General features: G+C 46.9%; 1 protein-coding gene across 2 annotated transcripts in view; it reads left to right on the top strand.

Annotated features, from left to right (window-relative positions):
• Nucleotides 1–24,373, top strand: part of LOC123723899 (erythroid membrane-associated protein) — a 99,316-nt gene that overhangs the window by 61,565 nt on the left and 13,378 nt on the right. The window contains exons 9-14 of one of the 2 annotated variants that reach the window (XM_045711976.1): nt 3,118–3,147; nt 4,472–4,729; nt 7,869–7,889; nt 12,595–12,615; nt 21,367–21,387; nt 21,625–21,645. In XM_045711976.1, coding sequence (XP_045567932.1) covers nt 3,118–3,147; nt 4,472–4,729; nt 7,869–7,889; nt 12,595–12,615; nt 21,367–21,387; nt 21,625–21,645 — 372 coding nt within the window. The remainder of the gene's footprint in view (nt 1–3,117; nt 3,148–4,471; nt 4,730–7,868; nt 7,890–12,594; nt 12,616–21,366; nt 21,388–21,624; nt 21,646–24,373) is intronic. The other variant, XM_045711977.1, reaches the window with a different exon arrangement.

Here is a 24,373-nt window from a genome sequence, read left to right on the forward strand (position 1 = left end):
AGGAACCAGGCTCTGAGGGGTGACCAGTCCTCTACTGGCTGTACTGGGTAGACCAGAGGAACCAGGCTCTGAGGGGTGACCAGTCCTCTACTGGCTGTACTGGGCAGAGAGGAACCAGGCTCTGAGGGGTGACCAGTCCTCTACTGGCTTTACTGGGTAGACCAGAGGAACCAGGCTCTGAGGGGTGACCAGTCCTCTACTGGCTGTACTGGGTAGAGAGGAACCAGGCTCTGAGGGGTGACCAGTCCTCTACTGGCTGTACTGGGTATACCAGAGGAACCAGGCTCTGAGGGGTGACCAGTCCTCTACTGGCTGTACTGGGTAGACCAGAGGAACCAGGCTATGAGGGGTGACCAGTCATCTACTGGCTGTACTGGGTAGACCAGAGGAACCAGGCTCTGAGGGGTGACCAGTCCTCTACTGGCTGTACTCGGTAGACCAGAGGAACCAGGCTCTGAGGGGTGTCCAGTCCTCTACTGGCTGTACTGGGTAGAGAGGAACCAGGCTCTGAGGGGTGACCAGTACTCTACTGGCTGTACTGGGTAGAGATGAACCAGGCTCTGAGGGGTGACCAGTCCTCTACTGGCTGTACTGGGTAGACCAGAGGAACCAGGTTCTGAGGGGTGACCAGTCCTCTATTGGCTGTACTGGGTAGAGAGGAACCAGGCTCTGAGGGGTGACCAGTCCTCTACTGGCTGTACTGGGTAGAGAGGAACCAGGCTCTGAGGGGTGACCAGTCCTCTACTGACTGTACTGGGTAGAGAGGAACCAGGCTCTGAGGGGTGACCAGTCCTCTACTGGCTGTACTGGGTAGAGAGGAACCAGGCTCTGAGGGGTGACCAGTCCTCTACTGGCTGTACTAGGTAGACCAGAGGAACCAGGCTCTGAGGGGTGACCAGTCCTCTACTGGTTGTACTGGATAGACCAGAGGAACCAGGCTCTGAGGGGTGACCAGTCCTCTACTGGCTGTACTGGGTAGAGAGGAACCAAGCTCTGAGGGGTGACCAGTACTCTACTGGCTGTACTGGGTAGACCAGAGGAACCAGTCTCTGAGGGGTGACCAGTCCTCTACTGGCTGTACTGGGTAGAGAGGAACCAAGCTCTGAGGGGTGACCAGTCCTCTACTGGCTGTACTGGGTAGACCAGAGGAACCAGGCTCTGAGGGGTGACCAGTCCTCTACTGGCTGTACTGGGTAGACCAGAGGAACCAGGTTCTGAGGGGTGACCAGTCCTCTACTGGCTGTACTGGGTAGAGAGGAACCAGGCTCTGAGGGGTGACCAGTCCTCTACTGGCTGTACTGGGTAGACCAGAGGAACCAGGTTCTGAGGGGTGACCAGTCCTCTACTGGCTGTACTGGGTAGACCAGAGGAACCAGGCTCTGAGGGGTGACCAGTCCTCTACTGGCTGTACTGGGTAGACCAGAGGAACCAGGCTCTGAGGGGTGACCAGTCCTCTACTGGCTGTACTGGGTAGACCAGAGGAACCAGGCTCTGAGGGGTGACCAGTCCTCTATTGGCTGTACTGGTTAGACCAGAGGAACCAGGCTCTGAGGGGTGACCAGTCCTCTACTGGCTGTACTGGGTAGAGAGGAACCAGGCTCTGAGGGGTGACCAGTACTCTACTGGCTGTACTGGGTAGAGAGGAACAAGGCTCTGAGGGGTGACCAGTCCTCTACTGGCTGTACTGGGTAGACCAGAGGAACCAGGCTCTGAGGGGTGACCAGTCCTCTACTGGCTGTACTGGGCAGAGAGGAACCAGGCTCTGAGGGGTGACCAGTCCTCTACTGGCTTTACTGGGTAGACCAGAGGAACCAGGCTCTGAGGGGTGACCAGTCCTCTACTGGCTGTACTGGGTAGAGAGGAACCAGGCTCTGAGGGGTGACCAGTCCTCTACTGGCTGTACTGGGTAGACCAGAGGAACCAGGCTCTGAGGGGTGACCAGTCCTCTACTGGCTGTACTGGGTAGACCAGAGGAACCAGGCTATGAGGGGTGACCAGTCATCTACTGGCTGTACTGGGTAGACCAGAGGAACCAGGCTCTGAGGGGTGACCAGTCCTCTACTGGCTGTACTGGGTAGACCAGAGGAACCAGGCTCTGAGGGGTGTCCAGTCCTCTACTGGCTGTACTGGGTAGAGAGGAACCAGGCTCTGAGGGGTGACCAGTACTCTACTGGCTGTACTGGGTAGAGATGAACCAGGCTCTGAGGGGTGACCAGTCCTCTACTGGCTGTACTGGGTAGACCAGAGGAACCAGGTTCTGAGGGGTGACCAGTCCTCTATTGGCTGTACTGGGTAGAGAGGAACCAGGCTCTGAGGGGTGACCAGTCCTCTACTGGCTGTACTGGGTAGAGAGGAACCAGGCTCTGAGGGGTGACCAGTCCTCTACTGACTGTACTGGGTAGAAAGGAACCAGGCTCTGAGGGGTGACCAGTCCTCTACTGGCTGTACTGGGTAGAGAGGAACCAGGCTCTGAGGGGTGACCAGGATATAACTAGGAATGACCCATATCCTGTCCATTAGACTCTATTCATTTATACCAGGTTACCTTCAGACCAGTCCTGTATTAGATCAGGATATAACTAGGAATGATCCATATCCTGTCCATTAGACTCTATTCATTTATACCAGGTTACCTTCAGTCCTGTATTGGATCAGGATATAACTAGGAATGACCCATATCCTGTCCATTAGACTCTATTCATTTATACCAGGTTACCTTCAGTCCTGTATTAGATCAGGATATAACTAGGAATGATCCATATCCTGTCCATTAGACTCTATTCATTTATACCAGGTTACCTTCAGTCCTGTATTGGATCAGGATATAACTAGGAATGATCCATATCCTGTCCATTAGACTCTATTCATTTATACCAGGTTACCTTCAGTCCTGTATTGGATCAGGATATAACTATATATAGGTACCAGTGTGAAGCTTGTAGAGCAAAACGGGTGAATTACCTTTTTAGACCCCCAGACACTAAAGTCAGAGTTTAGTTTAGCATTATGCTAATTAGATTACCGAGTGGAACAGACATCCAGGCTTTTAATGATTATTAATTATTATTGTACTTTTTACTATTGTGCTTTTACACATTTGTTGTCTTTTGTCTACAGAGGAGCAAAGACAACGATGGGAAGAACTACGTAAGTGGGCTGTTGTCTTGTTAGAGTTTCACATAAAGAGATTATGATTATTACTATAATACTGATGGGTCAACTGTTAATCACAGACCTCATGGTTTATTACTATAATACTGATGGGTCAACTGTTAATCACAGACCTCATGGTTTATTACTATAATACTGATGGGTCAACTGTTAATCACAGACCTCATGGTTTATTACTATAATACTGATGGGTCAACTGTTAATCACAGACCTCATGGTTTATTACTATAATACTGATGGGTCAACTGTTAATCACAGACCTCATGGTTTATTACTATAATACTGATGGGTCAACTGTTAATCACAGACCTCATGGTTTATTACTATAATACTGATGGGTCAACTGTTAATCACAGACCTCATGGTTTATTACTATAATACTGATGGGTCAACTGTTAATCACAGACCTCATGGTTTATTACTATAATACTGATGGGTCAACTGTTAATCACAGACCTCATGGTTTATTACTATAATACTGATGGGTCAACTGTTAATCACAGACCTCATGGTTTATTACTATAATACTGATGGGTCAACTGTTAATCACAGACCTCATGGTTTATTACTATAATACTGATGGGTCAACTGTTAATCACAGACCTCATGGTTTATTACTATAATACTGATGGGTCAACTGTTAATCACAGACCTCATGGTTTATTACTATAATACTGATGGGTCAACTGTTAATCACAGACCTCATGGTTTATTACTATAATACTGATGGGTCAACTGTTAATCACAGACCTCATGGTTTATTACTATAATACTGATGGGTCAACTGTTAATCACAGACCTCATGGTTTATTACTATAATACTGATGGGTCAACTGTTAATCACAGACCTCATGGTTTATTACTATAATACTGATGGGTCAACTGTTAATCACAGACCTCATGGTTTATTACTATAATACTGATGGGTCAACTGTTAATCACAGACCTCATGGTTTATTACTATAATACTGATGGATCAACTGTTAATCACAGACCTCATGGATTTGTCTTGTTCTACAGTATATAACTCTACATCTAACCTGACTAGTAATGTCCTCTTGTTCTACAGTATATAACTCTACATCTAACCTGACTAGTAATGTCCTCTTGTTCTACAGTATATAACTCTACATCTAACCTGACTAGTAATGTCCTCTTGTTCTACAGTATATAACTCTACATCTAACCTGACTAGTAATGTCCTCTTGTTCTACAGTATATAACTCTACATCTAACCTGACTAGTAATGTCCTCTTGTTCTACAGTATATAACTCTACATCTGTTTTCTTTCCTGTCTAGTTGATGCCCTGTTTGTGGACAGACACAAGGATGACCTCATTCAGAAGGTTTCCAAGGGGAAATCTATAGCATCTGAGCTGCACCAGAAGGACTTGATCCCTGATGAGATGAACTCTCAGATCAGTGCTGCCAGGACCAGCCAGGACCAGATGAGACTGTTGTTCTTGGCCCTAGAAGAAGCAGAAGACACAACAAGAGTGAAATCAGCATTTTACAGGATTCTACTGGATCTGGAACCTGACATTGTCAAGGACCTGAGTAAGAACCTCTCTACCTCTGGTTACATATCACTGGAATATAAACCTGATCTAGTCTATCACCTGGGTAAGAACCTCTCTACCTCTGGTTACATATCACTGGAATATAAACCTTATCTAGTCTATCACCTGGGTAAGAACCTCTCTACCTCTGGTTACATATCACTGGAATATAAACCTTATCTAGTCTATCACCTGGGTAAGAACCTCTCTACCTCTGGTTACATATCACTGGAATATAAACCTGATCTAGTCTATCACCTGGGTAAGAACCTCTCTACCTCTGGTTACATATCACTGGAATATAAACCTGATCTAGTCTATCACCTGGGTAAGAACCTCTCTACCTCTGGTTACATATCACTGGAATATAAACCTTATCTAGTCTATCACCTGGGTAAGAACCTCTCTACCTCTGGTTACATATCACTGGAATATAAACCTTATCTAGTCTATCACCTGGGTAAGAACCTCTCTACCTCTGGTTACATATCACTGGAATATAAACCTGATCTAGTCTATCACCTGGGTAAGAACCTCTCTACCTCTGGTTACATATCACTGGAATATAAACCTGATCTAGTCTATCACCTGGGTAAGAACCTCTCTACCTCTGGTTACATATCACTGGAATATAAACCTTATCTAGTCTATCACCTGGGTAAGAACCTCTCTACCTCTGGTTACATATCACTGGAATATAAACCTTATCTAGTCTATCACCTGGGTGAGAACCTCTCTACCTCTGGTTACATATCACTGGAATATAAACCTTATCTAGTCTATCACCTGGGTAAGAACCTCTCTACCTCTGGTTACATATCACTGGAATATAAACCTGATCTAGTCTATCACCTGGGTAAGAACCTCTCTACCTCTGGTTACATATCACTGGAATATAAACCTTATCTAGTCTATCACCTGGGTAAGAACCTCTCTACCTCTGGTTACATATCACTGGAATATAAACCTTATCTAGTCTATCACCTGGGTAAGAACCTCTCTACCTCTGGTTACATATCACTGGAATATAAACCTTATCTAGTCTATCACCTGGGTAAGAACATCTCTACCTCTGGTTACATATCACTGGAATATAAACCTTATCTAGTCTATCACCTGGGTAAGAACCTCTCTACCTCTGGTTACATATCACTGGAATATAAACCTTATCTAGTCTATCACCTGGGTAAGAACCTCTCTACCTCTGGTTACATATCACTGGAATATAAACCTGATCTAGTCTATCACCTGGGTAAGAACCTCTCTACCTCTGGTTACATATCACTGGAATATAAACCTTATCTAGTCTATCACCTGGGTAAGAACCTCTCTACCTCTGGTTACATATCACTGGAATATAAACCTTATCTAGTCTATCACCTGGGTAAGAACCTCTCTACCTCTGGTTACATATCACTGGAATATAAACCTTATCTAGTCTATCACCTGGGTAAGAACCTCTCTACCTCTGGTTACATATCACTGGAATATAAACCTTATCTAGTCTATCACCTGGGTAAGAACCTCTCTACCTCTGGTTACATATCACTGGAATATAAACCTTATCTAGTCTATCACCTGGGTAAGAACCTCTCTACCTCTGGTTACATATCACTGGAATATAAACCTGATCTAGTCTATCACCTGGGTAAGAACCTCTCTACCTCTGGTTACATATCACTGGAATATAAACCTTATCTAGTCTATCACCTGGGTAAGAACCTCTCTACCTCTGGTTACATATCACTGGAATATAAACCTTATCTAGTCTATCACCTGGGTAAGAACCTCGCTACCTCTGGTTACATATCACTGGAATATAAACCTGATCTAGTCTATCACCTGGGTAAGAACCTCTCTACCTCTGGTTACATATCACTGCAATATAAACCTTATCTAGTCTATCACCTGGGTAAGAACCTCTCTACCTCTGGTTACATATCACTGGAATATAAACCTTATCTAGTCTATCACCTGGGTAAGAACCTCTCTACCTCTGGTTACATATCACTGGAATATAAACCTTATCTAGTCTATCACCTGGGTAAGAACCTCTCTACCTCTGGTTACATATAACTGGAATATAAACCTTATCTAGTCTATCACCTGGGTAAGAACCTCTCTACCTCTGGTTACATATCACTGGAATATAAACCTGATCTAGTCTATCACCTGGGTAAGAACCTCTCTACCTCTGGTTACATATCACTGGAATATAAACCTTATCTAGTCTATCACCTGGGTAAGAACCTCTCTACCTCTGGTTACATATCACTGGAATATAAACCTTATCTAGTCTATCACCTGGGTGAGAACCTCTCTACCTCTGGTTACATATCACTGGAATATAAACCTTATCTAGTCTATCACCTGGGTAAGAACCTCTCTACCTCTGGTTACATATCACTGGAATATAAACCTGATCTAGTCTATCACCTGGGTAAGAACCTCTCTACCTCTGGTTACATATCACTGGAATATAAACCTGATCTAGTCTATCACCTGGGTAAGAACCTCTCTACCTCTGGTTACATATCACTGGAATATAAACCTTATCTAGTCTATCACCTGGGTAAGAACCTCTACTGGCTGTACTGGGTAGACCAGAGGAACCAGGCTCTGAGGGGTGACCAGTCCTCTACTGGCTGTACTGGGTAGAGAGGAACCAGGCTCTGAGGGTTGACCAGTCCTCTACTGGCTGTACTGGGTAGAGAGGAACCAGGCTCTGAGGGGTGACCAGTCCTCTACTGGCTGTACTGGGTAGAGAGGAACCAGGCTCTGAGGGGTGACCAGTCCTCTACTGGCTGTACTGGGTAGAGAGGAACCAGGCTCTGAGGGGTGACCAGTCCTCTACTGGCTGTACTGGGTAGAGAGGAACCAGGCTCTGAGGGGTGACCAGTCCTCTACTGGCTGTACTGGGTAGAGAGGAACCAGGCTCTGAGGGGTGACCAGTCCTCTACTGGCTGTACTGGGTAGACCAGAGGAACCAGGCTCTGAGGGGTGACCAGTCCTCTACTGGCTGTACTGGGTAGAGGGGAACCAGGCTCTGAGGAGGTACCAGCAGGGTTTGATAATAACATGATGTTTTTATGTGTCAACATGTCTTCTAACTGACTGTTTTTTCTTATCATCCACAGGTGGATCTGATGACGACATTAGTAAGTAGTGTGTTTGTGTCTAATGTTCCTACCTGTCTGTCTTTGTTCCTGTCCATCTGTTCTGGTTGCAAGATGAATTTATATCCCCCCCCCCATCCCTAAATATATACTGTATATTTTATATTCATATATTTAACCTTTTTTAACTAGGAAAGTCAGTTCAGAATAAATTGTTATTGACATAGACGTCCTACCAAAAGGCTAAAGGACTCCTGCTGGGACGGGGCTGGGATTAAAAATACAAAACAAATATAGGACAAAACACACATCACGACAAGAGAGACAACACAACACTACATACAGAGATACCTAAGACAACAACACAGCATGGTAGCAACACATGACAACACAGCATGGTAGCAACACAGCATGGTAGAAACACATAACACAGCATGGTAGAAACACATGACAACACAGCATGGTAGCAACACATGACAACACAGCATGGTAGAAACACAGCATGGTAGAAACACATAACACAGCATGGTAGAAACACATAACACAGCATGGTAGCAACACATGACAACACAGCATGGTAGAAACACAGCATGGTAGAAACACATAACACAGCATGGTAGAAACACATAACACAGCATGGTAGGACCACATGTCAACACAGCATGGTAGCAACACAGCATGGTAGCAACACATGACAACACAGCATGGTAGCAACACAGCATGGTAGAAACACAGCATGGTAGCAACACAGGACAACACAGCATGGTAGCAACACATGACAACACAGCATGGTAGCAACACAGCATGGTAGAAACACATAACACAGCATGGTAGCAACACATGACAACACAGCATGGTAGCAACACATGACAACACAGCATGGTAGCAACACAGCATGGTAGCAACACATAACACAGCATGGTAGCAACACATAACAACACAGCATGGTAGCAACACATGACAACACAGCATGGTAGCAACACAACATGGTAGCTACCCCAGCATGGTAGCAACGCAGCATGGTAGCATCACATGACAACACAGCATGGTAGCAACACATGACAACACAGCATGGTAGCAACACAGCATGGTAGAAACACATAACACAGCATGGTAGCAACACAGCATGGTAGCAACGCAGCATGGTAGAAACACATAACACAGCATGGTAGCAACACAGCATGGTAGCAACGCAGCATGGTAGCAACGCAGGACAACACAGCATGGTAGCAACACAGCATGGTAACAACACAGCATGGTAGCAACACATAACAACACAGCATGGTAGTAACACAGCATGGTAGAAACGCATGACAGCACAGCATGGCAGCAACACATGACAACACAGCATGGTAGCAACACATGACAACACAGCATGGTAGCAACACATAACAACACAGCATGGTAGCAACACATGACAACACAGCATGGTAGCAACACATGACAACACAGCATGGTAGCAACGCATAACAACACAGCATGGTAGCAACACATGACAACACAGCATGGTAGCAACACAGCATGGTAGAAACACATAACACAGCATGGTAGCAACACATGACAACACAGCATGGTAGCAACACATGACAACACAGCATGGTAGCAACACATGACAACACAGCATGGTAGCAACACAACATGACAACACAGCATGGTAGCAACACATGACAACACAGCATGGTAGCAACACAACATGACAACACAGCATGGTAGCAACACATGACAACACAGCATGGTAGCAACACATGACAACACAGCATGGTAGCAACACATGACAACACAGCATGGTAGCAACACATGACAACACAGCATGGTAGAAACACAACATGACAACACAGCATGGTAGCAACACATGACAACACAGCATGGTAGCAACACAGCATGGTAGCAACACATAATAACACAGAATGGTAGCAACACAGCATGGTAGCAACACATAACAACACAGAATGGTAGCAACACAGCATGGTAGCAACACATAACAACACAGAATGGTAGCAACACATGACAACACAGCATGGTAGCAAGACATGACAACACAGCATGGTAGCAACACATGACAACACAGCATGGTAGCAACACATGACAACACAGCATGGTAGCAACACATGACAACACAGCATGGTAGCAACACATGACAACACAGCATGGTAGCAACACATGACAACACAGCATGGCAGCAACACAGCATGGTAGCAACACATGCATGGTAGCAACACATGACAATACAGCATGGTAGCAACACATGACAACACAGCATGGTAGCAACACAACATGGTAGAAACACATAACAACACAGCATGGTAGAAACATTATTGGGCACAGACAACAGCACAAAGGTCAAGAAGGTAGAGACACCAATACATCACACAAAGCATTCAATGATTATTTCATGGGTAGACCAGAGGAACCAGGCTCTGAGTGGTGACCAGTCCTCTACTGGCTGTACTGGGTAGACCAGAGGAACCAGGCTCTGAGGGGTGACCAGTCCTCTACTGGCTGTACTGGATAGACCAGAGGAACCAGGCTCTGAGGGGTGACCAGTCCTCTACTGGCTGTACTGGGTAGAGAGGAACCAGGCTCTGAGGGGTGACCAGTCCTCTACTGGCTGTACTGGGTAGACCAGAGGAACCAGGCTCTGAGGGGTGACCAGTCCTCTACTGGCTGTACTGGGTAGAGAGGAACCAGGCTCTGAGGGGTGACCAGTCCTCTACTGGCTGTACTGGGTAGACCAGAGGAACCAGGCTATGAGGGGTGACCAGTCCTCTACTGGCTGTACTGGGTAGACCAGAGGAACCAGGCTCTGAGGGGTGACCAGTCCTCTACTGGCTGTACTGGGTAGACCAGAGGAACCAGGTTCTGAGGGGTGACCAGTCCTCTACTGGCTGTACTGGGTAGACCAGAGGAACCAGGCTCTGAGGGGTGACCAGTACTCTACTGGCTGTACTGGGTAGACCAGAGGAACCAGGCTCTGAGGGGTGACCAGTCCTCTACTGGCTGTACTGGGTAGACCAGAGGAACCAGGCTATGAGGGGTGACCAGTCCTCTACTGGCTGTACTGGTTAGAGAGGAACCAGGCTCTGAGGGGTGACCAGTCCTCTACTGGCTGTACTGGGTAGACCAGAGGAACCAGGCTCTGAGGGGTGACCAGTCCTCTACTGGCTGTACTGGGTAGACCAGAGGAACCAGGCTCTGAGGGGTGACCAGTCCTCTACTGGCTGTACTGGGTAGAGAGGAACCAGGCTCTGAGGGGTGACCAGTCCTCTACTGGCTGTACTGGGTAGAAAGGAACCAGGCTCTGAGGGGTGACCAGTCCTCTACTGGCTGTACTGGATAGAGAGGAACCAGGATCTGAGGGGTGGCCAGTCCTCTACTGGCTGTACTGGGTAGAGAGGAACCAGGCTCTGAGGGGTGACCAGTCCTCTACTGGCTGTACTGGGTAGAGAGGAACCAGGCTCTGAGGGGTGACCAGTCCTCTACTGGCTGTACTGGGTAGAGAGGAACCAGGCTCTGAGGGGTGACCAGTCCTCTGCTGGCTGTACTGGGTAGACCAGAGGAACCAGGCTCTGAGGGGTGACCAGTCCTCTACTGGCTGTACTGGGTAGAGAGGAACCAGGCTCTGAGGGGTGACCAGTCCTCTACTGGCTGTACTGGGTAGACCAGAGGAACCAGGCTCTGAGGGGTGACCAGTCCTCTACTGGCTGTACTGGGTAGACCAGAGGAACCAGGTTCTGAGGGGTGACCAGTCCTCTACTGGCTGTACTGGGTAGACCAGAGGAACCAGGCTCTGTGGGGTGACCAGTCCTCTACTGGCTGTACTGGGTAGACCAGAGGAACCAGGCTCTGAGGGGTGACCAGTCCTCTACTGGCTGTACTGGGTAGAGAGGAACCAGGCTCTGAGGGGTGACCAGTCCTCTACTGGCTGTACTGGGTAGAGAGGAACCAGGCTCTGAGGGGTGACCAGTCCTCTACTGGCTGTACTGGGTAGAGAGGAACCAGGCTCTGAGGGGTGACCAGTCCTCTACTGGCTGTACTGGGTAGAGAGGAACCAGGCTCTGAGGGGTGACCAGTCCTCTACTGGCTGTACTGGGTAGAGAGGAACCAGGCTCTGAGGGGTGACCAGTCCTCTACTGGCTGTACTGGGTAGACCAGAGGAACCAGGCTCTGAGGGGTGACCAGTCCTCTACTGGCTGTACTGGGTAGACCAGAGGAACCAGGCTCTGAGGGGTGACCAGTCCTCTACTGGCTGTACTGGGTAGAGAGGAACCAGGCTCTGAGGGGTGACCAGTACTCTACTGGCTGTACTGGGTAGAGAGGAACCAGGCTCTGAGGGGTGACCAGTCCTCTACTGGCTGTACTGGGTAGACCAGAGGAACCAGGCTCTGAGGGGTGACCAGTCCTCTACTGACTGTACTGGGTAGACCAGATGAACCAGGCTCTGAGGGGTGACCAGTCCTCTACTGGCTGTACTGGGTAGACCAGAGGAACCAGGCTCTGAGGGGTGACCAGTCCTCTACTGGCTGTACTGGGTAGACCAGAGGAACCAGGCTCTGAGGGGTGACCAGTCCTCTACTGGCTGTACTGGGTAGAGAGGAACCAGGCTCTGAGGGGTGACCAGTCCTCTACTCGCTGTACTGGGTAGAGAGGAACCAGTCTCTGAGGAGGTACCAGCAGGGTTTGATAATAACATGATGGTTTTATGTGTCAACATGTCTTCTAACTGACTGTTTTTTCTTATCATCCACAGGTGGATCTGATGACGACATTGGTAAGTAGTGTGTTTGTGTCTGATGTTCCTACCTGTCTGTCTTTGTTCCTGTCCATCTGTTCTGGTTGCAAGATGAATTTATATCCCCCCCCCCATCCCTAAATATATACTGTATATTTTATATTCATATATTTAACCTTTTTTAACTAGGAAAGTCAGTTCAGAATAAATTGTTATTGACATAGACGTCCTACCAAAAGGCTAAAGGACTCCTGCTGGGACGGGGCTGGGATTAAAAATACAAAACAAATATAGGACAAAACACACATCACGACAAGAGAGACAACACAACACTACATACAGAGATACCTAAGACAACAACACAGCATGGTAGCAACACATGACAGCACAGCATGGTAGCAACACAGCATGGTAGAAACACATGACAACACAGCATGGTAGCAACACATGACAGCACAGCATGGTAGCAACACAGCATGGTAGCAACACATGACAACACAGCATGGTAGCAACACAGCATGGTAGCAACACATGACAACACAGCATGGTAGCAACACAGCATGGTAGAAACACAGCATGGTAGCAACACATGACAACACAGCATGGTAGCAACACAGCATGGTAGAAACACAGCATGGTAGCAACACAGGACAACACAGCATGGTAGCAACACATGACAACACAGCATGGTAGCAACACATGACAACACAGCATGGTAGCAACACAGCATGGTAGAAACACATAACACAGCATGGTAGCAACACATGACAACACAGCATGGTAGCAACACAGCATGGTAGAAACACATAACACAGCATGGTAGCAACACATGACAACACAGCATGGTAGAAGCACATGACAACACAGCATGGTAGAAACACAGCATGGTAGAAACACATAACACAGCATGGTAGCAACACATGACAACACAGCATGGTAGCAACACAGCATGGTAGCAACACAGGACAACACAGCATGGTAGCAACACAGCATGGTAGAAACACATAACACAGCATGGTAGCAACACATGACAACACAGCATGGTAGCAACACAGCATGGTAGCAACACATGACAACACAGCATGGTAGCAACACAGCATGGTAGAAACACATAACACAGCATGGTAGAAACACATGACAACACAGCATGGTAGCAACACAGCATGGTAGCAACACAGGACAACACAGCATGGTAGAAACACAGCATGGTAGAAACACATAACACAGCATGGTAGCAACACAGCATGGTAGCAACACATAACAACTCAGCATGGTAGCAACACAGCATGGTAGCAACATATGACAACACAGCATGGTAGCAACACATGACAACACAGCATGGTAGCAACACATAACAACACAGCATGGTAGAAACACAGCATGGTAGCAACACAGCATGGTAGCAACACATGACAACACAGCATGGTAGCAACACAGCATGGTAGCAACACAGCATGGTAGCAACACAGCATGGTAGCAACACATAACACAGCATGGTAGCAACACATAACAACACAGCATGGTAGCAACACAGCATGGTAGCAACACAGCATGGTAGCAACACATGACAACACAGCATGGTAGCAACACATGACAACACAGCATGGTAGCAACACATAACAACACAGCATGGTAGCAACACAGCATGGTAGCAACACATGACAGCACAGCATGGTAGCAACACAGCATGGTAGAAACACATAACAACACAGCATGGTAGCAACACAGCATGGTAGAAACACATGACAACACAGCATGGTAGCAACACAGCATGGTAGCAACACATAACAACACAGCATGGTAGCAACACAGCATGGTAGAAACACATGACAGCACAGCATGGTAGCAACACAGCATGGTAGCAACACATAACAACACAGCATGGTAGAAACACATGACAACACAGCATGGTGGCAACACATGACAACACAGCATGGTAGCAACACATGACAACACAGCATGGTAGCAACACAGCATGGTAGCAACACATGACAACACAGCATGGTAGCAACACAGCATGGTAGAAACACATGACAACACAGCATGGTAGCAACACAGCATGACAACACAGCATGGTAGAAACACATGACAACACAGCATGGTAGCAACACATGACAACACAGCATGGTAGCAACACAACATGACAACACAGCATGGTAGCAACACATGACAACACAGCATGGTAGCAACACATGACAACACAGCATGGTAGCAACACATGACAACACAGCATGGTAGCAACACATGACAACACAGCATGGTAGCAACACAACATGACAACACAGCATGGTAGCAACACATGACAACACAGCATGGTGGCAACACATGACAACACAGCATGGTAGCAACACATGACAACACAGCATGGTAGCAACACAACATGACAACACAGCATGGTAGCAACACATGACAACACAGCATGGTGGCAACACATGACAACACAGCATGGTAGCAACACATGACAACACAGCATGGTAGCAACACATAACAACACAGAATGGTAGCAACACAGCATGGTAGCAACACATAACAACACAGAATGGTAGCAACACAGCATGGTAGCAACACATAACAACACAGCATGGTAGAAACACAGCATGGTAGCAACACATAACAACACAGAATGGTAGCAACAAAGCATGGTAGCAACACATGACAACACAGCATGGTAGCAACACAGCATGGTAGCAACATGACAACACAGCATGGTAGCAACACAGCATGGTAGCAACACATAACAACACAGCATGGTAGCAACACATGACAACACAGCATGGTAGCAACACATGACAACACAGCATGGCAGCAACACAGCATGGTAGCAACACATGACAGCACAGCATGGTAGCAACACATGACAACACAGCATGGTAGCAACACAGCATGGTAGAAACACGTGACACCACAGCATGGTAACAACACAGCATGGTAACAACACAGCATGGTAGCAACACAGCATGGTAGCAACACATGACAACACAGCATGGTAACAACACAGCATGGTAGAAACACGTGACACCACAGCATGGTAACAACACAGCATGGTAACAACACAGCATGGTAGCAACACAGCATGGTAGAAACACATGACAACACAGCATGGTATCAACACAGCATGGCAGCAACACAGCATGGTAGCAACACATGACAACACAGCATGGTAACAACACAGCATGGTAGAAACACGTGACACCACAGCATGGTAACAACACAGCATGGTAGCAACACAGCATGGTAGCAACACATGACAACACAGCATGGTAGAAACACATGACAACACAGCATGGTAGCAACACATGACAGCACAGCTTGGTAGAAACACAGCATGGTAAAATCACACGACAACACTGCATGGTAGAAAAACAGCAAGGCAGCATCACATGACAACACAGCATGGTAGCAACACAGCATGGTATAATCACATGACAGCACAGCATGGTAGCAACACATGACAACACAGCCTGGTAGCAAAACAGCATGGTAGCAACACATGACAACACAGCATGGTAGCAACACATGACAGCACAACATGGTAGCAACACATGACAACACAGCATGGTAGCAACACAGCATGGCAGCAACACATGATATCACTGCATGATAGCAACACAGCATGGTAGCAACACATGACAGCACAGCATGGTAGAAACACAGCATGGTAGCAGCACATGACAACACAGCATGGTAGAAACACAGCATGGTGTCATCACAACATTGTAGCAACACATGACAACACAGCCTGGTAGCAACACAGCATGGCAGCAACACATGACAACACAGCATGGTAGAAACACATGACAACACAGCCTGGTAGCAACACAGCATGGTAGCAACACATGACAACACAGCCTGGTAGCAACACAGCATGGTAGCAACACATGACAACACAGCATGGTAGCAACACATGACAACACAGCCTGGTAGCAACACAGCCTGGTAGCAACAAAGCATGGTAGCAACACATGACAACACAACATGGTAGAAACACAGCATGGTAGTAACACATGACAACACAGCATGGTAGCAGAACACATGACAACACAGCATGGTAGCAACACAGCATGGCAGCAACACATGATAACACTGCATGGTAGCAACACAGCATGGTAGCAACACATGACAGCACAGCATGGTAGAAACACAGCATTGTAGCAACACATAACAACACAGCATGGTAGCAACACATAACAACACAGCATGGTAGCAACACATAACAACACAGCATGGTAGCAACACATAACAACACAGCATGGTAGCAACACAGCATGGTAGCAACACATGACAACACAGCATGGTAGCAACACAGCATGGTAGAAACACATAACAACACAGCATGGTAGCAACACAGCATGGTAGCAACACATAACAACACAGCATGGTAGCAACACAGCATGGTAGCAACACATGACAGCACAGCATGGTAGCAACACATAACAACACAGCATGGTAGCAACACAGCATGGTAGAAACACAGCATGGTAGCAACACATGACTACACAGCATGGTAGAAACACAGCATGGTAGCAACACATAACAACACAGAATGGTAGCAACACAGCATGGCAGCAACACATGACAACACAGCATGGTAGCAACACATGACAACACAGCATGGTAGCAACACATGACAACACAGCATGGTAGCAACACATGACAACACAGCATGGTAGCAACACATGACAACACAGCATGGTAGCAACACAGCATGGTAGAAACACATAACAACACAGAATGGTAGCAACACAGCATGGTAGAAACACATAACAACACAGCATGGTAGTAACACAGCATGGTAGCAACACATGACAACACAACATGGCAGCAACACAGCATGGTAGCAACATGACAACACAGCATGGTAGCAACACAGCATGGTAGCAACACATAACAACACAGCATGGCAGCAACACAGCATGGTAGAAACACAGCATGGTAGAAACACATGACAACACAGCATGGTAGCAACACATGACAACACAGCATGGTAGCAACACTTGACAACACAGCATGGCAGCAACACATGACAATACAGCATGGTAGCAACACAGCATGGTAGAAACATGACAACACAGCATGGTAGCAACACAGCATGGTAGCAACACATAACAACACAGCATGGTAGCAACACAGCATGGCAGCAACACAGCATGGTAGAAACACAGCATGGTAGAAACACATGACAACACAGCATGGTAGCAACACATGACAACACAGCATGGTAGCAACACTTGACAACACAGCATGGCAGCAACACATGACAATACAGCATGGTAGCAACACAGCATGGTAGAAACACATGACAACACAGCATGGTAGCAACACATGACAACACAGCATGGTAGAAACACAGCATGGTAGAAACACAGCATGGTAGCAACACAGCATGGTATAAACACAGCATGGTAGCAACATTATTGGGCACAGACAACAGCACAAAGGTCAAGAAGGTAGAGACACCAATACATCACACAAAGCATTCAATGATTATTTCATGGGTAGACCAGAGGAACCAGGTTCTGAGGGGTGACCAGTCCTCTACTGGCTGTACTGGGTAGAGAGGAACCAGGCTCTGAGGGGTGACCAGTCCTCTACTGGCTGTACTGGGTAGAGAGGAACCAGGCTCTGAGGGGTGACCAGTCCTCTACTGGCTGTACTGGTTAGAGAGGAACCAGGCTCTGAGGGGTGACCAGTCCTCTACTGGCTGTACTGGGTAGACCAGAGGAACCAGGCTCTGAGGGGTGACCAGTCCTCTACTGGCTGTACTGGGTAGAGAGGAACCAGGCTCTGAGGGGTGACCAGTCCTCTACTGGCTGTACTGGGTAGACCAGAGGAACCAGGCTCTGAGGGGTGACCAGTCCTCTACTGGCTGTACTGGGTAGACCAGAGGAACCAGGCTATGAGGGGTGACCAGTCCTCTACTGGCTGTACTGGTTAGAGAGGAACCAGGCTCTGAGGGGTGACCAGTCCTCTACTGGCTGTACTGGGTAGACCAGAGGAAACAGGCTCTGAGGGGTGACCAGTCCTCTACTGGCTGTACTGGGTAGACCAGAGGAACCAGGCTATGAGGGGTGACCAGTCCTCTACTGGCTGTACTGGGTAGAGAGGAAGCAGGCTCTGAGGGGTGACCAGTCCTCTACTGGCTGTACTGGGTAGACCAGAGGAACCAGGCTCTGAGGGGTGACCAGTACTCTACTGGCTGTACTGGGTAGAGAGGAAGCAGGCTCTGAGGGGTGACCAGTCCTCTACTGGCTGTACTGGGTAGACCAGAGGAACCAGGCTCTGAGGGGTGACCAGTACTCTACTGGCTGTACTGGGTAGAGAGGAACCAGGCTCTGAGGGGTGACCAGTCCTCTACTGGCTGTACTGGGTAGAAAGGAACCAGGCTCTGAGGGGTGACCAGTCCTCTACTGGCTGTACTGGGTAGAGAGGAACCAGGATCTGAGGGGTGGCCAGTCCTCTACTGGCTGTACTGGGTAGACCAGAGGAACCAGGCTCTGAGGGGTGACCAGTCCTCTACTGGCTGTACTGGGTAGAGAGGAAGCAGGCTCTGAGGGGTGACCAGTCCTCTACTGGCTGTACTGGGTAGAAAGGAACCAGGCTCTGAGGGGTGACCAGTCCTCTACTGGCTGTACTGGGTAGACCAGAGGAACCAGGCTCTGAGGGGTGACCAGTCCTCTACTGGCTGTACTGGGTAGAGAGGAACCAGGCTCTGAGGGGTGACCAGTCCTCTACTGGCTGTACTGGGTAGACCAGAGGAACCAGGCTCTGAGGGGTGGCCAGTCCTCTACTGGCTGTACTGGGTAGAGGGGAACCAGGCTCTGAGGGGTGACCAGTCCTCTACTGGCTTTACCGGGTAGACCAGAGGAACCAGGCTCTGAGGGGTGACCAGTCCTCTACTGACTGTACTGGGTAGAGAGGAACCAGGCTCTGAGGGGTGACCAGTCCTCTACTGGCTGTACTGGGTAGACCAGAGGAACCAGGCTCTGAGGGGTGACCAGTCCTCTACTGGCTGTACTGGGTAGACCAGAGGAACCAGGCTATGAGGGGTGACCAGTCCTCTACTGACTGTACTGGGTAGACCAGAGGAACCAGGTTATGAGGGGTGGCCAGTCCTCTTCTGGCTGTACTGGGTGGAGATTTAAACAGAACATGGCCAAGATGTTCAAATGTTCATAGATGACCAGCAGGGTCAAATAATAATAATCACAGTGGTTGTAGATGATGCAACAGGTCAGCACCTCAGGAGTAAATGTCAGTTGGCTTTTCATAGCCGATCATTCAGAGTTAGAGACAGCAGGTGCAGTAGAGAGAGAGAAGGAGAGTTGAAAACAGCAGGTCTGGGACAGGTAGCACGTCCGGTGAGCAGGTCAGGGTTCCATAGCCGCAGGCAGAACAGTTGAAACTGGAGCAGCAGCACAACCAGGTGGACTGGGGGCCAGCAAGGAGTCATCAGGCCAGATAGTCCTGAGGCATGGTCCTAGGGCTCATGTCCTCTGAGAGAAGAGAGAGAGGGAGACCTCACTAATGCTCTTGTGGCTGAATGGAAGCAAGTCCCCACAGCAATGTTCCATCTTCTAGTGGAAAGCCTTCCCTGAAGAGTGGAGGCTGTTATAGCAGCAAAGGGGGGGACCAACTCCATATCAATGCCTTCCCTGAAGAGTGGAGGCTGTTATAGCAGCAAAGGGGGGGACCAACTCCATATTAATGCCATTGATTTTGGAATGAGATGTTCAATGAGCAGGTGTCCACATACTTCTGGTCATGTAGTGTATAAATCTCATGATTCAATGATTATTTAATTACACTATCCCACTATCTTTATTTAATTTTTACACCAGATGAACAGCTGAGTAAATAGTTTGTGTCTGTCTATGTTCCTGTCTGCCTATGTGTCTATGTACTTGTCTTCATGTTCTTGTACCCATAATGCATCATGTTTTATCTACTGTCTACAGAGGTCAGAAAGGGAGAGGATGTAGTCTGTCTTCATTTACGTCATTTAGCAGACGCTCTTATCTAGAGCGACTTACAGTAATGAATGAATACATTTCATTTCATACATTTATTTTCTTCTGTGCTGGCCCCCGTGGGAATCGAACCCACAAGCCTGGCGTTGCAAACACCATGCTCCACCAACTGAGCTACAGAGAAGGCTGTCTGTCTATGTACCTGTCTCCATGTTCTAGTACCCATAATACATCATGTTTTATCTACTGTCTACAGAGGAGGTCAGAATAGAGAGGATGTAGTCTGTCTCCATGTTCTAGTACCCATAATACATCATGTTTTATCTACTGTCTACAGAGGAGGTCAGAATAGAGAGGATGTAGTCTGTCTTCATGTTCTAGTACCCATAATACATCATGTTTTATCTTCTGTCTACAGAGGAGGTCAGAATAGAGAGGATGTAGTCTGTCTTCATGTTCTAGTACCCATAATACATCATGTTTTATCTACTGTCTACAGAGGAGGTCAGAATAGAGAGGATGTAGTCTGTCTTCATGTTCTAGTACCCATAATACATCATGTTTTATCTACTGTCTACAGAGGAGGTCAGAATAGAGAGGATGTAGTCTGTCTTCATGTTCTAGTACCCATAATACATCATGTTTTATCTACTGTCTACAGAGGAGGTCAGAATAGAGAGGATGTAGTCTGTCTTCATGTTCTAGTACCCATAATACATCATGTTTTATCTACTGTCTACAGAGGAGGTCAGAATAGAGAGGATGTAGTCTGTCTTCATGTTCTAGTACCCATAATACATCATGTTTTATCTTCTGTCTACAGAGAAGCTCAAAAAAGAGAACGGTAAGTTGTGTGTGAAAGTCTGTGTGCTTCCACAACTGCATGCATGTATTTCATTAATGTAAGTGAAAACTGTGTTCCTGTCTGTCTGTCTGTCTGTCTGTCTGTCTGTCTGTGTTCCTGTCTGTCTGTCTGTGTTCCTTTCTGTCTGTCTGTCTGTCTGTCTGTCTGTCTGTCTGTCTGTCTGTCTGTCTGTTCTAGTACCCATAATACATCATGTTTTATCTTCTCTGTCTACAGAGGTCGTCACAAGAGAGAGGGGTGAGTTGCACAACTGCATGTATTTCATTGATTTAAGTGAAAACATTTTCCTTAAAAAATATATACACTATATATTATACTGATTAACTACACTATATATTACACTATATATTACACTATATATTATACTGATTAACTACACTATATATTACACTATATATTACACTGATTAACTACACTATATATTACACTATATATTACACTGATTAACTACACTATATATTACACTGATTAACTACACTATATATTACACTGATTAACTACACTATATATTACACTGATTAACTACACTATATTACACTGATTAACTACGCTATATATTACACTATATATTACACTGATTAACTACGCTATATATTGCACTATATATTACACTGATTAACTACGCTATATATTACACTATATATTACACTGATTAACTACGCTATATATTACACTATATATTACACTGATTAACTACACTATATATTACACTATATATTACACTGATTAACTACACTATATATTACACTGATTAACTACACTATATATTACACTATATATTACACTGATTAACTACACTATATATTACACTGATTAACTACACTATATATTACACTGATTAACTACACTATATATTACACTGGTTAACTACACTATATATTACACTATATATTACACTGATTAACTACGCTATATATTACACTATATATTACACTGATTAACTACACTATATATTACACTATATATTACACTGATTAACTACACTATATATTACACTGATTAACTACACTATATATTACACTATATATTACACTGATTAACTGCACTATATATACTAAAGTATGTGGACAACTCTTTAAATTAGTGGATTCTATTTCAGCCACACCTGTTGCTGACAGGTGTATAAAATCAAGCACACCGCCATGCAATCTCCATAGACAAACATTGTCAGTAGAATGGCCTTACTGAAGAGCTCAGTGACTTTCAACGTGGCACCGTCTTAGGATGCCACCTTTCCAACAAGTCAGTTGGTCAAGTTTCTGCCCTGCTAGAGCTGCCCCGGTCAAGTGTAAGTGCTGTTATTGTGGAGTGGAAACATCTAGGAGAAAAATGTGTCAGCCGTTTAGTGGTAGGCCACAGAATCTCACAGAATGGGACCGCCAAGTTTTGAAGCGCGTAAAAATCGTCTGTCCTCGGTTGCAACTCTCACTACCGAGTTCCCAACTGCCTCTGGATGCAACGTCAACACAATAACTGTTTGTCTGGAGCTTCATGAAATGGGTTTCCATGGCCGAGCAGCCGCACACAAGCCTAAGATCACCATGCTCAATGCCAAGCGTCGGCTGGAGTGGTGTAAAGCTCGCCGCCATTGGACTCTGAACTAGTGGAAATATGTTCTCTGGAGTATAGAATAACGCTTCACCATCTGGCAGTCTGACAGATGAATCTGGGTTTGGCGGATGCCAGGAGAACGCTACCTGCCCCAATGCATAGTGCCAACTGTAAAGTTTGGTGGAGGAGGAATAATGGTCTGGGGTTGTTTTTCATGGCCCCTTAGTTCCAGTGAAGGGAAATCTTAACACTACATCATACAATGACGTTCTAGACGATTCTGTGCTTCCAACTTTGTGGCAACAGTTTGGGGAAAGCCCTTCGCTGTTTTAGTAGGACAATGTCCCCGCGCACAAAGCCAGGTCCATACAGAAATGTTTTGTTGAGATCGGTGTGGAAGAACTTGACTGGCCTGCATAGAGCCCTGACCTCAACCCCATCGAACACCTTTGGTATGAATTGGAACGCCGACTGCGAGCCAGGCCTAATCGCCCAGCATCAATCGATCAATCAAATATATTTATGAAACCCTTTTACGTCAGCCGATGTCACAAAGTGATGTGCAGAAACCCAGCCTAAAACCCCAAACAGCAAGCAATGCAGATGTAGAAGCACAGTGGCTAGGAAAAACTCCCTAGAAAGGCAGGAACCCAGGAAGAAACCTAGAGAGGAACCAGGCTCTGAGGATTGACCAGTCCTCTACTGACTGTACTGGGTAGGACAGAGGAACCAGGCTCTGAGGGGTGACCAGTCCTCTACTGGCTGTACTGGGTAGACCAGAGGAACCAGGCTCTGAGGGGTGACCAGTCCTCTACTGACTGTACTGGGTAGGACAGAGGAACCAGGCTCTGAGGGGTGACCAGTCCTCTACTGGCTGTACTGGGTAGAGAGGAACCAGGCTCTGAGGGGTGACCAGTCCTCTACTGGCTGTACTGGGTAGAGAGGAACCAGGCTCTGAGGGGTGACCAGTCCTCTACTGGCTGTACTGGGTAGGACAGAGGAACCAGGCTCTGAGGGGTGACCAGTCCTCTACTGGCTGTACTGGGTAGACCAGAGGAACCAGGCTCTGAGGGGTGACCAGTCCTCTACTGACTGTACTGGGTAGAGAGGAACCAGGCTCTGAGGGGTGACCAGTCCTCTACTGGCTGTACTGGGTAGACCAGAGGAACCAGGCTCTGAGGGGTGACCAGTCCTCTTCTGGCTGTACTGGGTAGAGAGGAACCAGGCTCTGAGGGGTGACCAGTCCTCTACTGGCTGTACTGGGTAGAGAGGAACCAGGCTCTAAGGGGTGACCAGTCCTCTACTGGCTGTACTGGGTAGAGAGGAACCAGGCTCTAAGGGGTGACCAGTCCTCTACTGGCTGTACTGGGTAGAGAGGAACCAGGCTCTGAGTGGTGACCAGTCCTCTACTGGC

This window comes from Salmo salar, unplaced genomic scaffold (genome assembly GCF_905237065.1).
Source record: "Salmo salar unplaced genomic scaffold, Ssal_v3.1, whole genome shotgun sequence".
NCBI lineage: Eukaryota > Metazoa > Chordata > Actinopteri > Salmoniformes > Salmonidae > Salmo > Salmo salar.